The sequence below is a fragment of the Austrofundulus limnaeus genome, unplaced genomic scaffold (assembly GCF_001266775.1).
Source record: "Austrofundulus limnaeus strain Quisiro unplaced genomic scaffold, Austrofundulus_limnaeus-1.0 Scaffold5, whole genome shotgun sequence".
NCBI classification, from domain to species: Eukaryota; Metazoa; Chordata; class Actinopteri; order Cyprinodontiformes; family Rivulidae; genus Austrofundulus; species Austrofundulus limnaeus.
The window spans coordinates 2,918,796-2,937,385 of NW_013952407.1; the positions used below are offsets into that span (position 1 = coordinate 2,918,796).

The 18,590-nt window shown below is 38.0% G+C and overlaps 1 protein-coding gene across 1 annotated transcript in view; it reads left to right on the top strand.

Moving 5' to 3' along the window:
- cpne7 (copine VII) overlaps positions 1 to 18,590 on the top strand; it is a 40,951-nt gene that overhangs the window by 14,940 nt on the left and 7,421 nt on the right. Inside the window, exons 6-12 of the mRNA XM_014025757.1 lie at positions 463 to 546; positions 623 to 712; positions 4,170 to 4,268; positions 4,483 to 4,569; positions 4,834 to 4,893; positions 5,454 to 5,587; positions 14,608 to 14,859. Of these exons, the coding sequence (XP_013881211.1) occupies positions 463 to 546; positions 623 to 712; positions 4,170 to 4,268; positions 4,483 to 4,569; positions 4,834 to 4,893; positions 5,454 to 5,587; positions 14,608 to 14,859 (806 nt within the window). The remainder of the gene's footprint in view (positions 1 to 462; positions 547 to 622; positions 713 to 4,169; positions 4,269 to 4,482; positions 4,570 to 4,833; positions 4,894 to 5,453; positions 5,588 to 14,607; positions 14,860 to 18,590) is intronic.

The window sequence follows — 18,590 nt, forward strand, 5'->3', positions numbered from 1 at the left end:
ACACACACACACACACACACACACACACACACACACACACACACACACGCACGCACACACGCACACATCACAGTATCTAGACTTGTTAAGACTTATGTATGAGTTTTTGTTTTAGGTTGCTGAAAAACAAACATCAAACTGGTGACGTCAACAAAAGAGAAWGAATAAATATAGTTCCATGCAAAAGTCAGAGAGGTTCTCATTAGCTCAGAAAAATACGCTGTAGTTTGGTGTTTGAGTGTGAAGTTGCACGACGTTAGATCTTATGCTGAACAAACGATCGTCTAAGAGAGGATAAAAATGAAAATCAGAATTTAAAAAAAAGTTGCATTTAAATTATTTTTAATCTTCTTTGCATCTGTTTAACCTTTACTTTCATCATCATTCATCCTATTTAGACCACCTGTGCCACGGTGTCTAACATTATGAAACATTTTAATTTTTTTCTTTTCGCTTCTGCAGGATCTCTTCAGCAAGTCAGACCCTTTTCTGGAAATATTTCGAATCAATGACGATGGAACTGAGCAGCTCGTCCACAGAACTGAGGTAGCTTCCTCCTCGTTCTCACCAACAGCTGTTTACACCGTCTAAGCTGCAGGTTGATGTTCTCCTAACCCAACAGGTGATTAAAAACAACCTGAATCCAGTGTGGGAGCCCTTCAAAGTGTCGCTCATGTCTCTGTGCAGCTGTAACGAAGAGCGAAAGCTCAAGGTGAGAAATGTTTTAGTATTTATTTTTTGTTTGTATCACTAAAATCTACTATATCAGTTTCTTAATGAAGTGTCTGGACAAGAACTAATTACATCTCTTTGGATCACCTTTAACTGTATTAACAACCTTGATATGTTTCATTTTATGTTACATGCTTATTTCTGTTTGTATTTTCAGTAATTTATCACATTTTTTTGTATCCAACAGCTTCATAAAGACTTGTTCAGCAGGTTCCCCAGATTCTCAGTAGGGTTAAGGTCCGGTAGTGGCTAACCCATGTGTGACAAACTGTCTCATGCTCCCTGAACTAATCCTTCACATTCTGAGCATGATGAATCCTGACACTGTCACATTCAAATATGCTTGTGCCATCAGGGATGAAAACATACACCGATGGGAAAACCGGGGCATTCACTTTTATTTATTTATTTTTGTTTATTTCAGATAATACAATAMCTTTATTTTTCGGGGTCCAGATTGTGGAAGCGGAGCCTTGACCTGACCCAGTGTAAAGAAACAATGACTCATATTAAGCTCTTAATGGTTTCGCCCCATCTTATTTAGCTGATATAGTTGCTTTCTTTGAGTACGAGTCGACCTTAAAGTCAACTAATACATCATTACTGCATGTCTCAAAGTCACACTGGCCTTTTTGGTTGCTGCTCAATGACTGTGGAAACAAATTCCTTAGGACTTGCGCTGATCACTGAGCTGGGCCTTTTCTCATTTAATGTTAAAACTGATTTAGTCAGGCAGGCTTGTAAAGGAGACCATATCATACATAGGCCACCTTTTTAGCCGTTAATACATTTTGTTGTGAACTTGGAATCTCTAGGAGTGCAGAAATTTGAATTTAGTCTCTAGGTGCTGTGAAGATTTATATTCTGTTTGGGACATACAGTATATTATTCATGTATTTCAGTTTTCTCTATTATGACATTTTCTGAACTAGTAGGTCAAAGTATTTGTGATCGAGCTGCCAAATAAGGTTTGGACTTACCAACTACAATTTGATTGTCTTCATTCTCCTCTGGTTCTTGGTCAGACTCTGGTTCCAACATGTAAGGCTGGACGGACAAGCCTTCCCTTGTTGACATATTTTAATTAATTTGTAAATAAAACACATCTGTGGTAATATATAGTCGTGAACCACTCTATCAAGCTAGAACGGACCATTTGAAGCTGGAGAGGGGAGGTGTGTGAAGCACCTTGTCTGGATTTAGAGAGACAGTCTCAAAACGAGTTGATCTGAGACACATCGGGGAAACAAAGCAGCCACTGTTCAAAAGAATGTCCCAACACAGACGAGCTACATCTAATGGCCAGAACTCTGCAGTTTTCACTCATTTACAGGCCAGCGGTCACTCTTTCAAAGATGAGGATGTTCTCATTCTTGATAGAGAGGAACGTTGGTTTGAGAGAGGAGTAAAAGAAGCCATTTTTGTGAAGAAAGACCGTACATCATTAAACAGAGGTGGAGGCCTCCGTTTTCAGTTGTCCCCCTCCTACAGTGCTGCTATTGCCAGTATCACTCCACCCCCTGTTAACAATAGGTGTTAATTAGGTGTCAACGATAGCCATGTGATGTGAGTATCTGTCACATGGAGGCAGGGCTTAAAAGCCTGAATTTTGCCTGAAACTCTCAGACTGAAGAAGTCTCTTGGAGGAGAGACGAAACGTTTCATTAGAGAAGAACCCGTCCAGAAGACCTATACAATTTTTTTCTTTTTGATTTTTTACCTGGATTACTGAGATGCATCAGGACGATTTAAAGCATAGTATGTATCCAGTCTGTAATACCTAATGGCTCTGCTGTTCTTACAATTCGTTTTAAGTTTTTGTCCTGTGAATCACTTCGAACACATTTTGTGGCTCTATAAATAAATGTTGAGTGATGGATTGATTGATCACAAATTTGTATGTTGGGTGCAGTACTAACCAGAGCATTAAGATGCTCTTCATCTCTCTAAACTAACCTTTATACATTTTTTTACAAACTGAACCCTGTTTTTCCCTTTTTTTCCAAGTCCACACAATCATGTAATTTGTTGATTTTATTACCTCTGCCAAGAGAGGAGGTAATGTTTTTAGTTGCGTATGTCTGTCTCTCTGTCATTCTGTCTGTCTGTCTGTCTGTGGACATTACTCAAAAACTTGTGGATGGATTGTCATGAAATTTTTACCACATGTGGGTATTGGCCAATGGAACACACCTTTAAATTTTGGTGATGATCTGGATCACAATGCGGATACAGGAATTTTTCTTTTAATTCAAGCGAATCAGCCAGGCTATGTAAAGTGTCATTACTTCAGATGCACGCCTGTAGGAAACAGGAAGTACAAGTCGCAAACTAACTGGGACTAAACCTCCCAGGATGTCTACTATCGGGAAAGTTGTGATTATTCTGTTATCATCTAGTTTTGGTGATGTTACATGCTGTCTGGAGACATAGGAAAAGAAATGCGATTCTCTTCACATTACGGGAATAACAGAAGACACCGACAGSRGGGGGGAGGGTCCTGCTGCAGCTGAGCCAAAGCTGGTACTGGACAGCGGGAACAGCTGATCAACCATGGGAGGTACCCCCTCCACATAAGAACTTTATTGTGTGATTGGTCAGAAGTTTAGGGGAGTGTTTGTTTGTGCTGAAAGCACTCAGATGCTGAATTTTATTTTGCTTCAACCACTYGCTTCAAAAAAAAGGTGACTCGCTTCCAGAGCCGACTGTACCAGGAAGCAGCAGCTTATAAAGATAGCCAAACTGTTAAAAACTCATAAAAGGGAATAAAACATACATTTTACCCTGTGGAATCTGACTGATGAAAACTTTGGAGCTTAACCTGGGACCAGTTTGTGGATGAATAACATCGGGTGACGAGTCTCTGACTTTTATTTTCACATTGGACTCTACTGGGAAGAAATCCCATGCACACTGCCTGCTTAAATGTTCACTATGTCAGAACTTATTCAGCAAATGTGTTTCCATCTCTCCTTCTGCGCATTAACTCTATTGCAGGATGGGGGGAATTGGCCTTGGCGGAGGTTTGCACTCTCCGAGTGCTTCTAGATTAATTTAATTTCAGCAAGTTTTTAACTTATATCTGCTCAAAATGTATTCAATCATATTTCCACGTCATAGATGTTGGTTCAGCTTTATTTTTTTCATGTTTTAATGGTGTTTTGAACATTTTTTTGTTTGTTTTTTGTTCATAAATTTCTTTAGTTTTATCCTTTCTACCACCACAGGAAGTGTCTTCTGTCTTTGTTTATGAAAAGTTGCATCAGTTTGAGTAAAAAAAAAAATCTTGAAAATTGAACTCGCAAGGTTTCAATAAACATATTGGGCTGCTTAATTAAATCCAGGTGATGATTTTTTTTCTTTAGTTAGGYAGTGTAACATGTAAATACACCCAGCCACACTGGAAGAGTAAGCAGTAATGTATGTGTGTGCCACAGTGCCTCGTGTGGGATTATGACTCCAGGGGGAAGCATGACTTCATCGGCGAGTTCTATGCCACATTCAGGGAAATGCAGAAAATTTCCAGTGGAAATAAGGTCAGTGAATTTAGAAGCAGAACCGAGAAGAAGAGAGGAGAGTTTGCTGTGTGACTGCTTCATCCATTTCCAGTCTGCTTCTCACTTCATGCTGCTGAATTTGATCGGACATAAAACAAATGTCATGCTGCTTTTATGTCATCAGGATGCAATAAACTGTTGCTTCAGTCTTATCATTTGTTTGTTTCTTACTTTTACCTTGCTTCCCTCCAAGGTATCGTGGGACTGTGTGAATCTCAAGTACAAACAGAAGAAGAGGAACTATAAAAATTCAGGAGTTGTTATTCTCACTGACCTGAAGGTAGGAATCTGCTGCGGGAACATTTCACGTTTATCACAAAGCACTCGGAGTGAAGCTGAATCAATCAGTTGTTGTTTTTCTATCCCAGGATTGCAACTCACAGCATAAAAGCAGGTTTAGGAACACGTTTCTTTCTCATTGATTTTAATTCTTGTTTGTATGTTTTTCCATACTTTTACAAGTTGCTTTCTTTGTCCAAGCAACACTTGAGAGGTTTTGGCTGAAAGAAATAATCGTTGGTTTCTTTTTTTCCCTCCCTTTCAGCTCCACAGAGTGTACTCATTCTTAGATTACATTATGGGAGGATGCCAAATTCATTTTACAGTAAGTTAAACCCTGTGTGTCCCATCACTGTCAGTAAACCATTGTTACAGTAAGGTTCTAATATGAAACAAACCTTCAAATTATTATTTTTCTTCTCAATTTACTGTAATTACTATTTTGTACTTCCATTTCCATTTCTGTACTTGCATTTTAATATCTTTGTTTTGCTGTATTTTTGTCTGCTTCTACATTTAGTTTTTTCATTTACTTCAGATTCAACAAATAGAAACTTCTTCCAACTTGACTTCTGTAAAGCTCATTCTTTCCTCTTACTGCATTAAATGAGTAATGAATAATAATTATAAAGAMTATTGTGGTACAGTAGATGCAATTTCTTACATCTGCAGTATGTAACCTCTTCAGTCTATGAGGGCAATAACAGTGTAAGTTCTTAAATTAGGTCTGAATTTATTCTAACAAAGTCTGTGCTTCCTTTTTTAAAACAGCTTCTATTGTAGTCAGCAACTGAGTAAATGTGTTTTCAGAACTTTAGGGAAATAAAAGCTCATTTGATTAGAATGCATCTGTAATTTAGTACATTTTGTCTTTTTTTTTATCAGGTTGCCATTGACTTCACAGCCTCCAACGGAGACCCCAGGAACAGCTGCTCATTGCACTACATCAACCCGTACCAACCCAATGAGTACCTAAAGGCTCTGATAGCAGTAGGGGAGATCTGTCAGGACTATGACAGGTTTGTCAGTCTTCTGTTTCTCGTGAAYGACTTGTTTGGTGCTTCCAGGAATTGTCACTGTGTCCTGATTCTAGCTGAGTGCTTTTTGTGGACTCGCACACTGAAAGCAGCCACTCCATCAGAACCACAACAAAGGGACAATAATGGAAACTACACAACACTGACACAAGAACAGCAGACAGCTGCATTTCTGCTCACTGGTTTGTTATTCCGCTAATGGAGCAGAGCTGTTAACCAGCACCTCATTTTGTCACTTTTATGTTTCCCAGAAATGTCAACATTTAGAATCGTCCCTATCTGTTCTGTTTTAAGCCTTAGTGCAGCTTAAAGAGGGCATTTGACTGAGATAGTTTCATTCTGTTAAACCTCTTTGTAAGTAATGGATAAGGAAATTATTTGACTGGAGCAAGTAATCTTTGGCCTCCACTGGCTTCAATTATGCACGATACTAATCTTATCATTATGGTGTTTGTTTGCAATACTCACAAACCCTGACTCAGGTATTATTCTTTTGCAATTAGTTTCCAATGCGTAATTTCTCTGTGGTTGACTCTTTAATCAAGTCCAAAAAGTAAAAGTACACCAAGAGTTGTAATTACTAGATTATAATTAATTTGCATTTTATTGCATGCTTGTTTATTTTCATGTCAATCAGTAAAACAACACATTGAAACTGTAGTTTTCACAGTCTGCTTTAAAGGTGTATAGATTGTGTACTTGATGACAGATAGTTTAAGGAAGTAACTGTATGTAACTGTACACAAGATGATCTTCTGTTTGTAGTAGTGCTGCTGTCTGTGTGTCACTGTCTCTGCTCACAGTTGTAGCTTTCAGTAACTGTTGCCCTGACTGGCTCTCCCTCTTAGCGTGCAGAGGCTCATTACCCTGAACTACAGCTGAGATAGGGGCTGACATCGCCATAGGCAGGCACTTCAAAAACAAGTAGGAGGCTCTATGGCAGGAGGAAAAAAAAACCCAGCAGGGTGTCAAACCTGACGGAAAGACAGAGTAAAGCCTGACATATTTGGATGTGGAAGTTCCTGTTTCTGCATGTTTCTACGTGTTGAGGCTGTGTAAGCAGAGAAATTACTAAAAAAAAATAGAACTGCGAAGCACTTATGACCGGGGTCCAAGCCCATTTATGCATGTCGATCTTGGCCCAGGTCGTCCCCAGCACACTATCAACTTGTGCACCACAGAGTTGTAGCCTGAAGAGTATAAGATCTATTAGAGCAGTGGTTCCCAAMGTTGGGGTAGGGACCCAAAGTCAGGTCCTAAACATCAAGGTGGGGTCCTGAAAATATATTTTGAAATAATTACACAAAAAATGACAACTTAGAACAATTTTTTGCCTTTGTTGTTACAAAATAGTAAGACTAGTGTCATTAAAATGGACAAAAATAGCGTAATAAATAATGTTACTATGCTCTTGTTTATTTGACGTGAAAATAATGTTTATCAACCGACAACAGCTGGGGCCACAGGTCTCTGCTGCTGGTATTTTGTGGGTCAAAATCTGAAAAGTTTGGGAACCACTGTATTAGAGTCCCTAGTGTCTTAAATTGATTCAGGTCTCTAGAAATATGTTGCTACATATCCATATGTCTTCTATGGCCTTCTTTTTTGTCTTTTTATTGGTAGCTGATTTATTAACATCTATAAATAAACACACCAACTGTGCCTCTTCTGGACATGTCCAAACAATATCTATCTGGCCTTTCTAACAGTATCTCCCAGTTGCACATCTGTGTTGTACATCTGATGTAATTTTATCCATCATTATATTTCCCAAATAGAATCTCATTATCTACAGCCACTTATGTTTCTGTCTCCCCTTTTTCTGTCAATTCCACTGTTCATATAACTTTTTCATAATTTTTTCTTATGATGTTTACTGCAAAGCTTTTATCATAACTCCTGAATGCTCTGTCTTTCATTCCTCTACTTTRACCCTCTGAAGTCCCTGCATGTGCTGTTGTTGTGTGTGCGTATACATGTTTTTGCTACCTGGTGGGGACAATTTTTGACAGTTTTCCCAGTATACACAGCCTGGTGAGGACCCACTGTTCTTAACGGGGACAAAAGCCCGGTTCCCATTGGCGGAAATACGATTTGTGGGTCAGGAGTTCAATATAGACTTGCGACCTGTCCAGGGTGTACCCCGCCCCTCGCACTGTGACTGCTGGATATGGGCACCAGTGACCCACGCGACCCTGAAAAAAAAGGAATAAGCGTGTACAGAAAATGGATGGATGGATGGGTTCACTATAAGCTTGTTTTATACTTTGAGGATCACATCTTGTTCCCCTGCTGAGTGACAAAAATTGTATAACTTCCATCTGCTTTCCTGCTGCTGTCCCCTGGTGACAGCCATTGTATACAGTACAATGGCCCCAGTCAGAACTCAGTGATGCAGACCTTGCACCTCAGAGCATGTGATTGGTTAGAACTTTGTGGGTGTGGAGCAACGCAGCACTGTGGAGCTGGACTAGAGCAGGACTGGAACAGGACTCAGCGTAGATATTTCTTCTGCATGTTATTTTGTTTAAAATATTTTTTTGTCTGAAGCCTRTTGTTAAAAGAGCTAGAAGAGCAGCTGGTTTGATCCTGCTGAATGTGAGCATGCAGCTGATGTTCATGTTTTTTTTTCCATCACCACCATTAACCAGTACATGTATATATATATATATATTTTTTTTTTTGCTCAGCGGACACGTCAYCCAACACAACGCTGATAGTTGAGTGAAAAAACACAACATCCAGCCATCATTATTTCTTTTTATAAACAGAGAGGCAGMGGTAGGAAACATGATAATTTATGTCCAGCCACRTCTTCAGCCCATTTATACTCCTTTAAGAAAAAGATGTCTGGAATTGCTCAATCACAGACCTGCTGTCACGCCGTATTGAAATATAACTCAAGCTTTATATGAAGGTATGAATTGAGTTTAAGTTATGTATGTACCTCTGGGGTTAGTTTTAAGGTCAGGGGTCAGTGTTAGACTTTAGAAATGACCAGTAAATGAATGGAAGTCAATGCAAAGTCCCCATGATGATAGAACAAACATGCATGTGTGTGTGCATGTGTCCTCAYCCAACCAAGTCTTACAATCTTATATTCAGCCAAAAATCCTTTTGAACATGTTTTGAGGCTGATACACTAAGCAAGAGCAGAATTTAATTTGTATTAAATTTACTTTGTATTAAAAGATCACAGAATGACTATATTAATGTCAGATCCCCCACCCCTTCCCCCCCACACACATATACCTCCTCCTATTCCCTGTACCTGCTCAGCTCATTTGGTCCACCAACTTAAAACTGACTCGTGTAATAGGTGTATGATTTTCATCTGATTATATGCTATTGTTTTGAAGATATGGCAAAATTCCTGTTTAGCTAGCTTGACTAAGCTGTTTGCCTAGGCATAGCTCACACATTTTAACATTTTTATACTTGTCCTTCAAAACTTAGATTCAGCATACTGATGTTGAGTTTTGTGGCGACTGAACTTTAAACCTTTCAATAAAAGCAAAAAAAAGTTTTTGCAAATTTTGTGCTGTAGAAAAATAAGGTGGAAATGGGCGCGGCCTATACCATGTGACTTAGTGTCCAGGGATTATGTTGCCATATGGCAAATAAAAAAAGGTTGTGGTTTATGTTTTAGAAGCTAGAGGACTAAACGCAAAGATATTGGTTATAGCACCTGCTGTAGGTTGACATGTCTGATTTTTTTTAAATAATAACTTAATAATAATAATAATAATGGAACAGATAAAATAGGGTTCCATGCTCCGATGGAGACATGGAAACGCTGCTGCTTTGCAGCTGCGTTACCCTGCTTCCTCGGGCTTGGACCCCTAATAAAAAACGGAACAGATAAAATAGGGTTCCATGCTCCGCTGGAGACATGGAAACACTGCTGCTTTGCAGCTGCATTCCCCTGCTCCACAGGCTTGGACCTCTAAAGATGTTTTTCTTTAAGGACAACCAGCACCTTACTAATTAATGACAAATGATTCATAATATGATCTGATTTGGAGAAAAACTCTCAGTCATCTGTCAAAATTAAGCCAGATGAGGATTACCACCCTGACTCCTGATTTATGCAGATCCTCATATTGAATGTCAGGGGAGCACTGTCTTCCTAATTTTAGCACAGAAGACACTGAAAACCTGCCTGGAAATTAGTAGCTTCTCTTGGTAGCTTCATCTATTTCATGTTTACATATTTTACACACACAAAAAGCATCACATATGGAAACATGCCTCTGGGAAACTGGTGTGGGAAGCTCTTCCCTCTGCAGCCAGAATCGTTATTGCGGTGTAAAGCGTGGGCAAATGAACCTTTTAGCCTTTAGTGAACACAGGTGATGTGGGATTTTTGAGTCCCTGCAGATGAGTGCATTATGGTGTTGAAGTGACTAGTTTTTGTCAGTGTGGGTAGAGAGTTGATTACATCTCTGAGAGGATTGTTACCTTATGTGGCTTTTCATATGTGCAGACAAAAGAAGACAGCAGGAACTGAGGGGCCATGTCTTTTACATTCATGGAGTTTCATGATGTCTTGACATATGATAAAAAAGCATACGAGAACAATTTTATTGAGTGTAGAGCTCAAGATAATCACTTTTCTATATTTGCCATATCTTCAACCAAAATAAGAGTATTTTAGAGAAAAACCAGGCTTGAATAACCCTTTCCCCATTCAATGCATTTTTATAAAATATTGCTTTATACATTGACAAAGCTTGTTGATCCAATAGCAAAACACAATTCTTTTTATACAGTGAGTCAACTTTTTTAGATGTGAGAGGCTTCTAGTCAATGTTTATATTTGGATGGAGAAAAAAATCTATTACAAGCGAACAAATGAATGTATTGAATAAAAAAATCTATTAGTTTCTTTGTTGCTGGAATGCATTAAACCTGGATCCAATTAGACACGTTAGTAATAGAACGTAGGATGGTGGAGAAGAAAAAAAAAACTTTTTCAGATGTCATTAAAAAGAAAAAAGGACAGAATTTGCATTTTCTGTGAAAATGCTGTCAATCCCCAGTTGCGAAAGACTAACAGAACAGCTAAATAGGCTAAAACTAGCCTAAAAAATAAGTTAAAACAGTAGATGAATAACGAAAGAGCTCAAATTTTCTAAAAATTAACTAAAAACACAGAAAACAGTTGAACAAAGCTTAAAATAGCTGAAAGAAGCACTGAAAAGTTGAAATCAGTAGAAAAGTTAAAATCAGCTGAAGGAAAGTGAAATTAGAGCAAAGGAGTAAAAACAAAAAGCAGAATCATAACAATTGGTAAAAAGAACAATAAATATTTAGGAACATTTTGAAGGGTTTTGAGGATGCTGAAGACAGCTCCAATCATTTTCGATAAGAGAATGATGGCAGAAAAAACTAAATATCTCAAAAAGTGCAAATTGCTGAAGTACCAAAAGTCATAAAGTGGAATGTTTTGAAGGARTTGAATGTTTTGACACATTAATCATTGAAATAGCACAAAAATTGCAGAACGAGATGTGATGAAAAACATTTTGAAGAAAAATGGATCTAAATAAGTGTGCATGCTTAAGCGTTCACACAATAGTTGGAACACATACAAGGTCAATATAACCAATCTAGTGATGTTTTTCTATCACAGCTCTAATTTCTCAGGAGGTTTTTTTTATATTATTGGCACTGTAAACATTACGCATGTAGATTCTTACAGCAATTCAAGAACGGTCATTTTCAAAACAATTACCACAACTACTTAATGTTTTGTTGCTCAGCAAACTAAAACTTTCCAGTTTGAAGTTGCTTGATTCATCGCTCTGTTAATGTTTATGTAAGCCCATATCCATCAGAGTAAATCAAACATTTCTAATAGCTCTGAAAGTTGCCTCAGAGCAATGTTAACCACTCAAATCACACTATCACGACTTCTCGACACAGCAAACAACACCTCCCCTCACTGTAACTTGTCTTTTACAGATCCACCCCACCCCAGACTAACTGAATTAAAGATATCATCTCAAATGTTTTGGCCACAAACTGATTTTTCTTAGTTAGGAGATGCTATTTGTGATTGCTCTGAGCTGGAGAGCTGGGGAGATTTTGTCAGTCAGTCACAAAGGCACAATAAACGCTCTGATAACACAAGCAATCATTGCAGAGAGGTGTCTGTAGGCAAACAATCCCATATGTGACGGAAAACAAGATCTGACAGCTTTACACTTTGTCTTCATGCCACAAATTCTGCCGCATTACAATAGATTGAAAGATGTGAACAAAGGTTCAAAACTGTTTGTTTTTTTAATGGTAAAGTATGAGCTTCGTGTGTAGATGCTTAAAATGTTATTAGGAATGAAAAAAGTCTGACACATCGTTCACACCTTATTTGAAAAATAGTCACCTAAAAAGTCTTGACATCAAGCGTTTGGAAATGAGAAAATGTGTCTTGAGAAAATAGAGTTGAACTTGATGTCAGAGACAGCTGTGGAAATTTGTATACAAGGAATCAGGCAAGAATAAAAAACAACCAACAACTTATTTATTTTTTATTTTTCATTGGATGAGCCGAGGAACACTTTGACAGTTTGTTGATCCACCACCAAAGTAAAACTCGATTAGGCAAAGAAAAAAAATAAAATTATAAGTTTAGCATTTCTTGAAAGTATTGCCTTTATGCCAAAGTTTTAATCTTTAATCTTTTTTTTACGCTGAAAAATGAGATGTAATTGTTTTGGTCAAAAATAATTAAAAAAAATGTTACGTTTGATTGTATGTGATCTGTTAGCACTCAGAATAACTCTTGTTATGAATAACTCTCAACTTTTAGTTATTTTTAGCTCAATGTCTTTAAAATTGATTGAATTATAGCATTTTTTGTGTTAGCTAAGGTGAATTAGCCCTTGCAGACATGCTGAACAGGCTCCRAAAGTCAATCAGTTACAGATGTACATCTTTCTCAGTTAGCTAACTAGCTAGCTATAGTTAGCTAACAGAAACACATGTGCTGTGTCCAAAATGGCAGGCTGGGTCCTCCGAAGGCCGAATTTGTCGGCCGCATACGTCACAGCCCCGCGACAAAGGCCGTCGAAAACCAAAGACTCCTCCGATGCGGCCGACAAATACGTCCTTCCTTTGGCCCGAATCGAAGGACTGGTCTGATGGATCCTTCCCGGCCCAGCGTATCCCATAATGCATTGCGGCCCGACCGGAGATTTTTTTTATGCTAGTAATGGCGGATGAAGCGAGAGAAAAGAATACGTTTTAAATAAAAACATAGTGATTTAAAAATTTTCAAAAAAATTAGCGGTTGTAATTCTAATACTTATATCATTAGTATGGACATGTTTTTAAATATTATTTTTGTCATAAAAAACGCGAAATAGACATGCACCTACAGCGAGTCAATTAGTTTTTCAAATGTTATCTTTAAGTCAATTGTATTGTTTTGTGATATTAATAATGCTAATGTACTGATATTTTTCTAATTTTGATTTAAGTTTGCTTGTTTAGCGTCGTCACGGTTGCTAGGTGACATGACGTACGCCGGGGTAAGRAGGGGAGGCTAGACCGTCCAAATTCACAGCCTCTTTTTTTCCGGTCTTCCCCGTCTACCAAGGACCCGGTCCACCTCGACTGGGTAGTCTGGGTCCTCCGGAGGACCCGGCCTGTCGTTTTGGACACAGCCATAGACTGAAAGACAGGAAACTACATGATTGCCCATCGTTCATGTAAACACACTGAACCCTTATACTCTTGGAATAATCAGTCAGTTAAAACAGTGGTTCCCAACCTTTGTAGACTTGTGTACGCCCTGAGCCATTTTGTCATACCACTAGTACCCCCTCTGTCAAACGTAATGATGAATTTTCAAAACTATAATGTACAACAGCTGATTATTAAATGAAAAAAAWTTATTTAACTCCCTAGAACATTTAATTCTCAGGCTTTTTATTGTTTTCAACTCAAATTAAACAAAGATATGTTGCCTTGAAATAGAATAAGTAATTGAATAAATAAACCAGGTAATGGCAGGTACAGCAGGTGTCAGCATCCAAAACACCTCAGAAACTAAAGCAAATAAAGCAAAGTCTGTGAGATTCTGCATTTTATACGGGATTCCGTTTTGTTTCATCAATTCCGTAATTCTGTTTGCAATTTCCGCATTGCGAAAATCTATTTTTATGAATTTTTTTTAAACACCTGGGAAATTTTTCCATGTACCCACTGTAATATGCTCATGTACCACTAGGGGTACACGTACCCCTGATTGGGAATCACTGAGTTAAAACACAGACTCAACATTTTTGAACCGATGTCATGTGCACACTGCAATTTAGTTTATTTGCAGGAAACATTTTTCATCTGCAAGAACGTTTACTTGCTGTTTATTTTTATTATGCACTGCTAGTCCATAGCTCCAATTCTTAGCTAGTTTCCGTTAAGCTTATTTAGACAATTTACCCAATTACTTTTCTTGACATTATTTCTATATACTTCATATTTAACCTTTTTTAAACCTTTGTACTTTTGTTTTTTATTCCTTGTTTACATTGTACGTTCTGCACCTCAACAACACCACATMAAATTCCATACATGTAAACATGGTCAATAAATCAAATTCAGATTCTAAAATAAGTTTTGGTTCATCATGTACTGAGGAAGTTTTTCCAGATATAGATTTGTTGTGTTCTTTAAAGAACAGTGTGCTCCCTGGTTTCTGACTAGCGGCTCCCACTCAAACAGAGCAGTCTTCTACCGTCACATCTGCCCATGTAAAAAGGTACAATGAAATATAGAGACATGAAAGACGACGAGAGGCTCTTTGAACAGGTGCAAATGGGATGATGGGACGGATTCCAAACTGTTTTTGAAGCTTTTAACATGTCATGAAATGAAAACAAGCAGGAGGTGTGCCCTTGGAAATGTGAACAGATGGAAAAGCCACCAGTATTTTTCAGCCTATCATCTAAACTGCTATGAACTGACTTAATAGTTGGTTTTGCTTTTTGTTTTAGTGATAAACGATTTTCAGCTTTGGGGTTTGGTGCCAGGATTCCACCAAATTATGAGGTAGGTGTACCTGGTTTTATGTTTGCTAATGCAACCTTGCACTTAAAATTAATATTTGACACTGAGCTCCACCTCAACATGAACAGTGTTTGCATGCTGGGCGTATATTTGTGTGCCATCACAGAGACGTAWTTTTATGCAATAGCTGATTTCCATAACCTACTCTACAACACATGTTGTCATTCTACTCACACTTTACACTAATTACCCAGCATATTTTTATTCATAAGCCTCTTGTCTTAAAATATCAACTGTCGTGTTCCGATAACACTGAAGTTGCAGAGTTTTGATGCTTCATTTACATAAGAATTCCTCAGTCTGGGCACATTTGTTTAAGAAAATTGGACTTTACAAACTGAAAGCTCTCGGTGACTCCAATTAGCACCGTGGGGAGAAGTCAGATTTGCGAGGAGTGACTGTGCACACAGACACACACACAGATAAAACACAGCTCAGATAACGTATCAAACAAGAGCGGCCTGTGTTTAATGCAACAATGTGATGTGCTGCGTGTCAGTGTGAAACAAGGATAATTATCATTTCAATCATGCCAAGATTAGGTGCACACTGAATCTATTCTGTGTACTTCTGAATTTACCATGTCAGTGATTGCCCTGTAGGGGTCAAATTTATCTAACTGTGTTCTGGTGACACATTTAAGCTGCTGGTTCAGCTGAATGTTAATTAAGTCATTATATTAATCAGGAGCTGCTCTCTGAACTTAAAGCCTACAGGCTCTATTGCAACATTTGTGCAAAGCTAGATGGGTTTAAGCTCAATTTATTTAGACATTTTAAATTACGCTTTGTTTTACCAACATGCAAGTAAAATTAAAAATGAGCTGTTTTATTTATAAGTTAAGGATGGAGCACATGGAGAGAAGCTGAAATTAAAATAAAATCACATTTAAAGGAAGTGAATAATGTTAGTCTGCATTTAATCATGTTGTTAATCTTTTGTATTATCAACTAACTTAAAATTGGTCAAATCTGAAACTTAAAGAACATGTATTTTGAGAATTAGTTTAAATTTCATGGTTATTGTTTTCCTGTTTTAGGTGAATTGTATTGCTTTGTGTTATTTAAAACCAATCCTATTGCACTTTATTTTTTCATTTGTTGTATTTATACCTAATGAATATTAATGAATACAAACCTATGAATTTGGAATAATTACATTAGACAATATTATATTCATCTGCTGATTTTGAACTGTTTTTTCTGTCATGTACACTTATGCAAATCAATTGGTGACCATGGAAACACAAATGTAGTCAGTGCATTATTTTCCCTGATCAAACTGGACTAAAGTTCAAACTGTGTTGTGGTTTTGGTTCAAGCGCTTCCTCATGTAATTTTTTGATTGTACAACCAATGTTTGGGCTGAAGCAGCTTTCATTTACAGTTTATTTGTAATGAAGTCATTCCATAATAATATTGCTATTCATAATGGATTTCATTTATAGGGCACTTTACATTTGTAAATCTCAAAGTGCAACATCATAAAAGTTCTAAAAGCAACAGAAATATATAACCAAAACTCACTTAAATCAGGGCCATAAAAACTACAAAACAGAAAAGTTTTTAATTCTTTATTGAAGGATTTTACTGTCTGTGGTTTCCTTAAATGGTCTGGAAGTGAATTCCACAGATGAGAAGCAACAGCGTAAAAGGCTCGATCCCCCATAGTGCTGAGCTTTGTTCTGGGAATTTAGAGATGGCAGAAACTGTTGGAACGAAGAGAACAAATTTTGTTGCGTGGGAGGAGCAGCTCTGTAAGGTAGAGGGGGGCTTTTCACTGTACGCACTGGTGTGTCAGAAGACCCAATCTTGTACTGGATTCTGTCACAGACAGGAAGCCATTGAAGAGAATGCAGGACGGATGAGATGTTCCCGTGTTTTTTGATTTTTGTCAGAAGCCGGGTGGCGCTGTTTTGGGTGAACTGGAGTTTTTGAAGAATTTTTTTTGAGATGCCAGAAAAAAATGGAATTGCAAAAGTCCAGTCTTGAAGATACAAAGACATGGACAAGTTTGTCAGCATCCAGCCAAAACAGTGACTTGATGTCCTCCAGACAGGAAGTGAGTGTTGAAAGTGATGAAGAGATGTAGAAGATGATGCAGATGGATGACAGCCTATTTTTATATAAAGCTGAGTGTCATCAGCATAGCAGTAGAAGGATGTATAATGCAAATAGTGTAGGGCCAAAAACTGAGCCCTGAGGAACACCACAAGTGACTGTATGAGTCTTTTACTTGCCTCCCCTGATGGCAACGTGTTCAGTCCTTTTAGAAAGGTAGAACAGTATCATTAGGTGAGAGAGATGGTTTAGGAGAATATTGTGATCAATTAAATGCTGAAAACAGGCCAAGATGATGAGTCTGCATCTGCTGCCATCAACAGGTTATTGGTGACCCGAATCAAAGCTGTTTCAGTGGAACGTGAAGAGCGGAAACCAGACTTTGTCCAGAACTGAGGAAGGGGAGATCTGTTGTTTGTAAAGATTTCTGGCTCCAGAATGTTTTTTTTTTTATGGCTGGTTTGATTATGGCAGCTTTCAGTGGTGCTGGAAGAGAAGCAGACTGAAGAGACATATTGGTGATGATAGTGATTAAAGGACCAATGGCTGAAGTATTTGTCTTGACCAGAGTGGAAGCGAAGGGGTCGGGGGCACATGTAGTGGGCTTCATCTTCCTGACAGTGTCAAAGATCTCCTGCTGAGAGACAGGAAAAAAGGAGCAAAGCGGTTGAGAGTTCTGGAGTGTTGATTCATCAGCAATCTGTTCAGGTGATACTATAGATAGGAGATAGAACAGAACGTGTTGTGCTAGTTTTGGTGCAAAAGCAGTTCAAAAAGGTATTGCACTGGTCAGCTGTTGAATGTTATTTATGGGAGAGCATTGTCCAATGAGGGGATGAACTGTGGAGGAAAGTTTCATCGAGTGTCCTGGGTTGCACTGAATATTGTTGGGAAATCAGAGTGATCGTTCCTCATTTAAGGATCTGGAATAGGTCTTCTGGTGCTCATAAAAGATTTGTTTGTGGACGGTTAAACCAGAGGTTTTGTATTTTCATTCTAAATCACAGCCTGCTGCTTTTATTTTCCCTAAATCAGGATTATAGCAGGGGGCAGAACATAGAAAATAACAGATTTGGTTCTGATGGGGGCATGGAGATTCAAAAGACAGGGTTTTGTTATACAGTATAAAACCACTGACTCATTTACTGATAAAGGGGTTTCAGAAAAAGCAAGTTGAAGATCAACATAATTTCAGTGTTTAAGTTCTTTTTGTTTCTGAATAATATCTGATGTTTGTCCTTTTGATTAAATGTTCCACTGAGATGGCCATATGATCTGAGACACCCAGATCTTAGACTTGAGGGTTGTTAGGCAGTGTGGAATAGTGACCAGGGGCGTCATGTACAAAGACTTGCGTTGATTTCTTACTGAAACGTGATGTACGGTCAAATCCAGAAAATGGCGTACGCACAAAAAAATCGAGACGTATCAAACCTTGCCTACACCTGAATCCACGCACATTGCTTTTGTACATCACAATCAACGTGGAACTGAGCAAAGGTGAGACACCTCCCCTGACACGCCTTCATTAACGTATGTTAAACAGATGCAAATTACTTCCTGAACTTGTGAAGRACATGTTTGTATGATCCCTGCGCGATCAGAAATGATTTCTAGATTCAGGAAAACAATGAATTAAATATAATATGAGTGAGAAAAAAAATTCTAAGTAAAACATACATGAATACAAATACAAATCTAAAATTTATGCACGGTTATTGACTTAAATGTACAAATTTAGACTCTTACATGTACGAATCTTTCTGAAAGTTGTCTTACCCCATAAAAATAAGAGTAAAATATGTTTGTCACACAAAGAACGAGTGATTGTGTGTGTGTGTGTGTGTGTG